This window comes from Chelonia mydas, chromosome 27 (assembly GCF_015237465.2).
Source record: "Chelonia mydas isolate rCheMyd1 chromosome 27, rCheMyd1.pri.v2, whole genome shotgun sequence".
In the NCBI taxonomy this organism is placed as follows: domain Eukaryota; kingdom Metazoa; phylum Chordata; order Testudines; family Cheloniidae; genus Chelonia; species Chelonia mydas.
Genome location: NC_057860.1, coordinates 5,259,094 through 5,268,927, shown reverse-complemented (window position 1 = coordinate 5,268,927; position 9,834 = coordinate 5,259,094). Strand labels below are relative to the sequence as shown.

General features: G+C 51.0%; 1 protein-coding gene across 1 annotated transcript in view; it reads left to right on the top strand.

The window, feature by feature from the left end:
* Nucleotides 1–1,688: 1,688 nt before the first annotated feature.
* The window catches only part of LOC102933045 (aquaporin-5), a 29,099-nt gene continuing 20,953 nt past the window's right edge, over nt 1,689–9,834 (top strand). Inside the window, exon 1 of the mRNA XM_007061987.2 lies at nt 1,689–2,219. Coding sequence (XP_007062049.1) covers nt 1,689–2,219 — 531 coding nt within the window. The remainder of the gene's footprint in view (nt 2,220–9,834) is intronic.

Genomic DNA, 9,834 nt, shown 5'->3' with positions numbered 1-9,834 from the left:
TTTAAAACTACCTCTGTACACCTGGCCTTCTCTGCACGTGCTGAGGCCCTGCGACAGAGCCCAAACTAATTAATCCTCTCCCCAACCAGCGAGGCCTGAGACTTGACCTCTGTTGTATTTGTATGTTTTGGATTTTAGATAAAATACACAGAGGTATATTAGAAGCCGTCAGTATTTTTGGCAGGTTCATTTCAACAACTCAGCCTGTGATTAATAATTTTGATTAAATACTTTACATTTTCCCTGGCTTATGTTTCTGTTTTTCCATTTCTAATCTGATCCAGTCTCTGTACCCTCTTTGTTCTAGGGTGACCTTTCAGGGTCCAACCTGTCTTGCATACAGGCCCACAGCTGGGGTAGGAGGGGGTTTCGCTGGATGCATGAGATCCTGTTGACAAATTGATTATCCCCCTCCCCTCCCTTGCAAGTCCATTTCATGAAAAAGTGCTCAAAGCCCAGCTATTTTTAAGAAGCCTGGGACGTGTCAATCACCACCAACAGACACCACCGGGGCTCAGAAGTTAAGCAGATAGAGAATTCACCTCCTGCAGCTCTAAAAGATCAAGTCCCTGCCATTTGAGCTAACCTGCTAGCGGTAACATATGGCCTCAGGGCATCAGGCCTGTGGTGTATTTGCTCAGCTTCAGGAGTCATCCTTTGTTACCTCCATAGCACACAGTCATGAGCGTGAGGTCCCCTGAGACCCATGTGGGGTGGAGACAAAGGGGGGTTTAACCCCAGGGGCGTCCCTCATCACATGGGGGGGGGGGGCTGGACGAAGAGAGTGATGTGATGGGGAAGCCGTAAAATGATCAGAGTTCAAGTTTGGGTTAGAAAAGCCTCTGACCCTGCTGGATTTTCCCACTCCCTCCCAGCTGGGTTCTGGTATTTGCTCCATGCAGCGGGGCTGGCAAACCAGATCAAATCTCCCCTCGGTTGCTCTGTTAAGTGGTTGCCAGCATAATAACATCATGCAGGGCCGGAGCAAGTGGAGATTAGCTCCCTGGAATTCTGTGGGGTCCCTCCCAGTTGGCAGAAGGGAGCAGAGTTTATCCCTCACTTGAGACATTTGCACAGGATGGAATGAGCATCGGAGCCTGCAGACGGCTGAGGTCAACGGGAGTGCTCATAGGGTAAACGCTCTGCCTGGGAGTGCTGGGAGAGCCCAGCCCTTAGCCCCCCCCGACAGCTCTGTACACTAGGCAGGTAGATATTTTCATTGCCCTTGGATGGGTGCTGCCCTGTGCAGCGTGGGAGAGGGAAGATGGAAGGAGGTTCTTCCCCACACAAGAGCTGGAGGCCGGATCATCCCCTATCCATAAGGAGAGCTGGCCGAAGGGAATCCTGCATCCCTCCTGGTTGGTCAGCAGGACGCTGCAATCTGCAGGAGGCACCATGCTCCCCCCGCCAACCTCTGCCACCCTGCCCAAGCCAGGTCGAATCAGCCTCAGCCATGCTCTGGCCAAGGCCCCTAGTGGTGGGTCTTGACACTGCACCACTTTGGGTCCTGTTTCTGGATAGCCTGCCGGCCTCAATACCTTTGCAAGCCGGTCCCCGCCTTCTGCTGACGTCCGTGTAGCACCTGCTCCAGAAGGGGAGAGGGAGGGGGCGATGCTATAAATGCAAAGGGGACAGAACTGAGCCCTAGAGCGTCGCTCGTGCCCTGGGATCCTTCGCCGCGTTTTAGGATGGAGCTGCCCCGGGTGGCCTGCAGAGCTTGGGACGTTTGTCTTCTCAAAGCTTTGCTGGCTGAGTTTATGGGCACTGGGATTTTTCTCTTCACCGGCTTGGCCTCCATCACTCCTTGGACTCAGCCTGCAGTTGACTCAGGGAATCTGGGCATCACTGCCCAGAGCCAGTCCTCCGGGGCTGGTTCTGAGCCGAGCGGCACCGTGTACTCAGCCCCACCAGCTGCTGCTGCCACCCTCAGCCTGGGGGATGTGGGGACGCAAGCTCCTTGCAGCTTGGCCTCCCCCAACCCGCTCCACGTGTCCCTGGCCTTCGGGAGCTCGGTGGCTGTCATGTCGTACTGTGCGTTGCCCCTGAGCGGCGGTCATCTGAACCCGGCGGTGACCGTCTCCATGCTAGTGGCTGTGAAAGTGAGGCCAGCCTGGGCCATGTGCTACATCCTGGCGCAGCTGCTTGGGGGCATCACTGCCTCGGCTCTTCTCTACGGGCTGACTCCAGAACACGCCCTGGGGGAGATGGGTGTCAACAAGGTGAGTAAAGAGCTCAAGGGCCCTGGGGAGTTGGTTCTTCTCAGAGAGGTCCCCAAGCAGGAGATGGGCCATGTGCATTAGAGATGGGCCTGGATCAAATCCAACTCTGTGTGGTTCTGGACTGGGTGGGAGGGGGAGCTCTGAACTTTGTGTCCAAAGCAGTTTGTTCTGACTCTTTCAAAATGGCACATTTTGGCTTTTCATTTCAAAACAAGGTTTCATTTTGAAATTTAATTCAATTTATAAACCAACCGACCCAGTCAAAAAACCAGAGGCTGAAAAACACCCAAAGTGGAATGCAAAAGCTGAAAAAAATAGTTTGGTTTCCTTTTTTCCATCTTGTTTCAGGTGTTTTCAGTCTGAAAAGAATTTTTGTTGTTGTTTTTGTTTGTTTATTTGTTGTTTCAGTCAGAGAAACAGAAAAAATCCAGTTTCAGTTCAAAACAAATATTTTTTTTCCAGATTTTTTGGTTTGGTGACCAAACCGAAAAAAATTAATCCTTTGCTCAGCTCTAGTGTGTTCTTGTCCAGACACAAAGAACAAGCCAGTTACTTTCAGTTCCAGATGAAAAGAATTTTAGATTAAGGAAACCAATCATAAATTAACGACTCCAGGGGAGAGAGCACGGTGTGTGTGTCTGGGGTGAGAGTCTGCACTGAATTCAGCACATACGGTATGCCTATCACTGCAGACAGGAAAGCCCCAAAGAGTGCAGAACAAAAACTGGGGTTGGGGCAGGTCTGCACTTAAAGGGATGCATTAGCACACAGCTGCACTGTTGTGCTTTTAATGAAGACGCTGTAAGCCAACAGGAGAGAACTTCTCCCGTTAGTTTAGTTAATCCACCCGCTGTCTACGCTGGCGCTTAGGTTCATATAACTACATGGATTCGCATCCCTGCATGACGTAGTTATCCTGAAGTAATTTTGTAGTGTAGACCAGGGCTAAGATACAGCTGGGCAAAATTTTTTGGCTGCCCAAAACCTTTTTACAGTGAAAAAGGCAGAGTCAGCAACACCAAAACATTTTGCAAATTCATGCCAGTCTCACCAAATTGTTTGGGTAAAAATAAAACATGTGCATCTTCCTCTGAAGATTCATCTGTTCCAGGTTGGGACAGGAAACTGGGCTGGGGAGCCAGAGGTGGGGTCTCCTGCCATGGCGCTGCCTGTGTTCTGGGGGTGTTGTAGCCAGTTCCAGTAACAACTCTTGTGATATAGCCTGTCACTCTAATTGGATGCATTTTTGTGCCCCTGGTTTGGACCCCTTCCATGCAGCTGAGTGTGGAAAAGGATGGGGGAAATATACTTGGCCTTAGTGTTGCCAGGCTGTGTCAGTCCATCCATCAGTCACAGCTCAGCGCGGAGCTTGGGATAATGCTGAGGGAAGCATAATGCCAGAGAGAAAGGGCCCAAGACAGACTAGGCACCACACAGGGAAAAGGCTGAGGACCAGACAGGCAGAAGGGGCTATTCGTAGATTCCTAGGTGAGAAGGGACCACTGCCATCATCCAGTCTGATCCCTGCCCAACACAGGCCAGAAGAAATGCCCTAGAGCAGATACGTCAGCAGTCATTGGTGTTGCCTGTAGGTTTACAGGCAGGTTCTGGCCTCCATTTGCTAGAAGGCTCTGGGTTTGCATGGGGGAACCTCTTATTGCTGGGGGCATCTATGGGAGGACACAATCCCTGCCCTAGTCTCCTAATGTGAGAGTGATGGCAGACGGGGTCAAAAACTGAGGGGCTGGGTAGCTCCTTAGTTGCTCTGCACATCTTGTTACAAAATGCCCCCTCCTCCAACCCACCAGAATCCCCTCCCAGGGCACAGAGACCTCCCTCACCAACCCCCACTGCCCGGTCCATCTCTTCCTCACACATGTGCCATGTCGCAAGGTGCCACACTGTCCCCTCCCTCCGCCCAGCCCCACCCCCCTACAGTTCCCCTCCACGTTACTCCTGATGCCAGGGCAGGTCCCAGGGCTGTGAAAGCAGCTCCCGTTCCCTCATCGCCTGCCCTGCCAAGCTACCTGCCTGAGTACAGAGCCCATTTCGGGGGGACTCCTGTGCACTGGGGCCCCTGGCACCCTTCTTCTTTCTGCTCCCCCAGCCAAGCAGATTAATACAGCAACCTGCCAGTGCAGAGATCCAAAGCGCTCCCTGTCCTAATCCCCTACCAGCAGCTGTTACTGACACCTAGGTGCTGTGTTTTGCTACCCAGTCACAATTTGCTACCACCAGCAGCCCCCATCACCAGGGACAGGCCAGAGCTGAGGTGTTTGGCAAGGGGCGGGGGAGGGGACACAGGGACTCAAGACTGGCATGGGCAGGGGGAGCTGCAGATCAGGATTCAGGTGCGTCGGCAGAGGTGGGTCCCCACCTGAATTGCAGGGGGTTTTGCAGGCCAGGAGAGAGGCACGTTAGCAGAAATGTGGAGGTGTTGGGATTGCAATAAGTAGGGTGATGAGATTTCCCAAAGGGGCTAGCCCGAGGCCTCCCCACCCCAACCTGGGGCTAGCCTGAGCCTCCCTCCCCCCCTCCCAAACACGCAGGGTTGTCCGGAGCCACTTGCCTGAGCCGCACCCCCGCAATGGGACTGGCCCCAGCCACTCACCTGAGCCCCCGTCCCAGGGGGCTGGCGTTGCTGCTCGCCCAAGCCCTGCCTGGGCTCCCCCATGAGGTTGGGGCTGGCGTCGCTTGAGCCCTGCCTGCCACCTGCCCAAGCCCTGCCTCCCCCTCCGCCCCCCACGCAGGGCTGGCATCTCTGCTCGACACCGCCCCGCCCCAGTATCTTCCGCCACATCCCACTTTTTGACAAAAAACATTTTGATCGAGTTGGCAAGAGTCAATGGGACAAACGCCCACCTTTGCCGAAAAGGTCAGGACGGCCAGGACAGGGCTTAAAAAAGGGATTGTCCCAGCCAAAACAGGACCTCTGGTCATCCTAGTGATAGGACGCTCCTCTCACCAGTGCAGCAAACCCCTTTCACGAAAATCTCCAAAATTGAGACCAAACACTTTGGAAAGAAAGTAGGGGTTCGTGTAGAGAGTGACATGCGTGAAGTCTGCTCCAGGCTCCCAATAGCCCCATGAGCCTGAGTGCCAGTGACGTAATCTGCTTGTTCTTAGCATTTCTGTAAAGCTGTAATGACCTTTACATTAATCACCACATAACAAGGGATTGAATCGAGACTCTTTGTGGATCTAGGGATTAATATCCATCTCCAGGATAGGGAAAAGGACGAACTGGAATAGCTCCCAGAACATTGGTCCTGCCAGGTAATACATCCAGTGAAACCCTGGCTTACTGAAGTCAATGGGAGTTTTTTCCCAGTGACTTCAATGGGGCAGGACTTCCCAGCCATCTCAGACTGGTGGTCTTGTCTGCCGTTGAAACTAAATGTACTGTTAGGGACAAGCCTGAATAGAGCTGTGTGAATAAACATTTCTTTTGGTTCATGGTATAAACCAACAAATCTGAAAAAAAATCAACCTGGAAATGATTTTTGGTTTTTTGCATTTTTTCGGTGAACCAAAAAAGTCAGGGGAAAAAATTGTTGTGTTTCACGTGAGGTTTTTTTTAACCTTTTAAAATATAAAATTAAAATAAAGTTCAAAACCAAAAGTTGCTTTGAATAAAAAACCCAAAGTGGTTTGATTGTTTCGGATTTTTTTCCAATGCCGTGAAATTGACACGAGTTCACTCAATGTTTCAGTCAATCTGAATCTGCATTTTTTGGGGGGGGCGAAGAAAGGGTTTGTCCAAAAACTGTCATCCAGTTTTAATCCTGAGCTGATGCCTTGCGGGGCTGGGCAGGATGGACTTGTTGATCCAGCAGAACTTTTCCAGCTCAAGGGCCCAGATCTGAGGTCCTGACCCAGGTCAAACTCCCAGTGAAGTGAATGAGGTTTAGTCAAGGATTTGAATGGGGGAGCCCATGGTGCTGACTGACATGCACTGCATGAGTTTGCTGCTCCGTGACAGCACCCTGATTCTGCTACCACTTGGCACTGAGCTCTCAGTGACGGTGGCATTAGCTACTAGGGATAATGACCAGCCGCAGAGCACCCAGTGCATTGGGGTGAATGAAAGTGGGAGAAGGGGGTGAAGCCAGTGATCTGCCCCTTTCCCTCATCCTGTGCCTGGCATGGCTGTTTAGATTCTCAGATATTCAGGGCAGGGCCCATTTACTCTGTACAGCACATAAGACAATGGGGCCTCAATCTTGGTTGGTCCTTCCTGCAGCAGGCAGGTGGCTGGCCTACTTCTGCTAGGTTGGCCCTGTTTAAAATGCGGAGTTCCTGCCTACATCATCACAGTGGGAGCAAGGGGCTGTCGCAACATGTGTCTTACTGAGAGAGGAATCCACCACGTGGTCAGAAGACTAGTTGCTAACACACGTCAGAAACCGAGCTCTGATCCGTACGGAAGGCAGATTGCAATACAATGAGAAGGTTAGTCAAAAAGGCCCTAAAGTTAAGAGCAAAGCTGTTGCCGGCACCCAGTGCCGAGAGGCAAAACAACAGCAGGGGTTGGTTCGCTACCCGGTGTGCTTTACCCAATAATCACAACGGGGTGGAGAAGCAGAAAAGTTTATTTGCAGCTGCAAAAAGGTACAGGGAGAATAGAATCTCAAATCCTGCACCCAGAGCAGGAAGTTACACAGGCTTTTATACATCCTTTCTCCAGCATACTTATCCAATAGCAAGCTGCCCTAAGTATCCATATAGCCAGCCAATCCAGTTCCCAGCTAGTTCCCTTGGTTTTTGTATCATTTGTTAAACTATACATAAAGCTGCTTTATTCAGCATTGTTCTTCCATATCTGCCCTGTTCGGCCTTGTTTAGTTTCAGGCAGTCTGACTCTGCAACATATTGTTGCAGATCCTCAGCATAACTGCTGCGAGTGCCTCCAGGCGGGGGGGCCAAGGACACTTGGGCCTAGTACGCAGAGCTGCTGCGAGTGCCTCCAGGAGGGGCGGGAGGGGCCAAGGACACTTGGGCCTAGTGCGAGGGGGCTTCATCGACACTCGTGGTCTTCCATCCCCTCGAGTTACCCAGTGGCCATGCCCCAGTGTCCCCAACAACTCCCTCCTTTGAGAACACTCAACAGCCTTGGCTCTGAGTTTTCTCACTTGGGCTACTTATTTCTTTACAATAGGACTTTGCATAAGCATTTTGTGGTAGCCCTGAAGAGAATGACTTATTAACTTTTGCAAAAGGGCCCTGACACATGATACTGCACAGCATAATACCATTAATACAAGCAATACAGGAAAGAGAAGTTTCAATAACAGGCTAAATAAACCACCAAGCCAAGATGACAAACCCCAGCCTGAAAACAAGGTTTGCAACCAATCACTCTCCGGGGCAGTATAGGCAACCTGTGCTCCGGCTCGGGCATGGGCCTCAGCCTGTACCACCTTTTCATAGATCTCATAACTGCTATCATTTACATATACACAACATCGGGGCCCGACGAGGGCACAAACCCCTCCTTGGGATGCCAAGAGATAGTCCAAAGCCAGCCTGTTTTGGAGGGAAAACGTCCTGAGCTGCTGTACCTCTTTATTTAATGTTTTTACTGCTGACCCTAAATCACTAACCGAGTCCTCCAACTCTAAGGCAACTTTCTCAAGTACCATTTGCAGCCTTACAGTATAGCGGCCTATGCATGCCATGGCTGGCCCGGAAAACAGTGGCGCTATTCCCAGTACAGAGCACCCTACAAGCTTCTCGGTAGTGAGGGAATTCTTCATATTGCCCTCCAATGCCATAGTCAGTTGCCGCAGGGTCTTTTCTCGTGACTCAACAGAGGTGTCTTGGGCATTTCTAATCTTTCCTTTGGGCAGTGTGGCAGTTATGGAAAGATGAGGAACTCCATGAGCTATATAACAGCTACCTGTCCAGTTGGCTGGCAGCACCTTGTAAGCCTTTCGGCCACATACAAAATAGTGACCCTGTAGGGCCCAGTAAGGACTGTTTCTTAAGGGGATTCCTGGGATATTTAAGGCTGCTTTGGCTGCTTTTCCAAACAGTTCATATGCCCCTAAGGGGGCGTCCCATCCTCCTGATTGGGTACAAGTGGGGGCGTTTCTAATTGTGCCGTTCAAATTATACTCGCCATAGGGACCACTACAAACCCACCATTGGCTTGCTACATTGGAGATATTAACTGGACGGCAAGTTATATTTCCGAACCCTTTTTTTTTTGTGGTAAGATTATTTGTAAGAGTTTCCCTAAAAGGGGAGGAACCATTACACCCACACTGCTGTCCTCCCCTTTCGGTCTTTATCCAATACCCATCAGCCCACTGTGTAATAACACAGGAGCTTTTTCCCACAGGACGCCCATAGTGATCAGATTGGTTTCGGGTAAAACATAACACTCCCTCAGTGAGTACTGCAACTGAATACTCCTGGTCCTGATAGGTGGCCTGCTGTAAAGAGGTCTTGTTCCAGAACGGGGAGTCCGTTCTTTCCTGCTCTTTGGTGGCGGCTAATTCTGCTAGGGTCAGGGGCAGCATGTCAAGGGGCATTCCCGTTCTGGGGGACAGTGGAGTCGGAGCACATACCCAGCAATCAGTCTGGTTTGTTAAAGTAGAAACATGGTGCGCAAGCAAAACAAAGGAGTTATGCTCCCGATATGCACAGTTTGGAAGTACCAATACAGAGAATAACAATGTTACCCAATTAATTATCACCAGAGTCTTCCCAAGCCAGGATCTCCAGTACCTGGGTGGGCCTATTTTAGCGTAAAGGTGCCCACTCTTTGTGTCTTTTAAACAGTAGCTTTAGCCCGAGATCGTCACTAGATGAGGAGTCAGCAGGTTGGACAGTCCACTGTTCTGCTGACGAGGGGGCGGGTACTGCGTTCAGACGAGAGTGATGGATCCAGTTCTTGTTTCCCTGAACTTTGCCGCTGTATGGGAGACCAGCAGGACGGTAGAGGGTCCTTTCCACTTTTCCTGGAGAGGCTCGTCTTTCCAGGTACGAACAAGCACAGAGTCACCGGGCTGTAAGGAGTGGGCGGGAGAGTCCAAGGGGAGAGGCTGGGAATCCTTGGTATACCTGTGAAGAGACAAGAGAACAGCAGACAGGGAACCCATATACTGTGACAAAAAACCATTACCCAGCTCCCATTCCCCTGACAGAACCGGGGTGCCATTCATAGGCCATGCCCTTCCAAACATAATTTCAAAGGGACTAAGCCCTAATCTACCCTTAGGGAGAACGCGGATACGGAGTAGGATGAGGGGCAAAGCATCAGGCCATTGCAGTGAGGCTTCTTGGCACACTTTTGAGAGATGCCGTTTAAGGGTCTGATTGGTACGATCCACTACACCACTGGCTTGCAGTCTCCAGGGCGTATGGAGTTTCCAGGGGATCTGTAAGGCATGTGAGATGCTTTGAATGATTTTTGACGTGAAGTGTCTCCCGTTGTCAGATTCCATCCACAGGGGGAGTCCAAAGCGAGGAATGATCTCCTTAACAAACTTGAGGGTCACTGTTCTGGCAGTGCAATTACGGCATGGGAAGGCTTCTGGCCATCCGCTGAACCGATCCACTATGAGATATTTGAACCCTTGGGTCCGGGGAAACTCAGTAAAGTCTATTT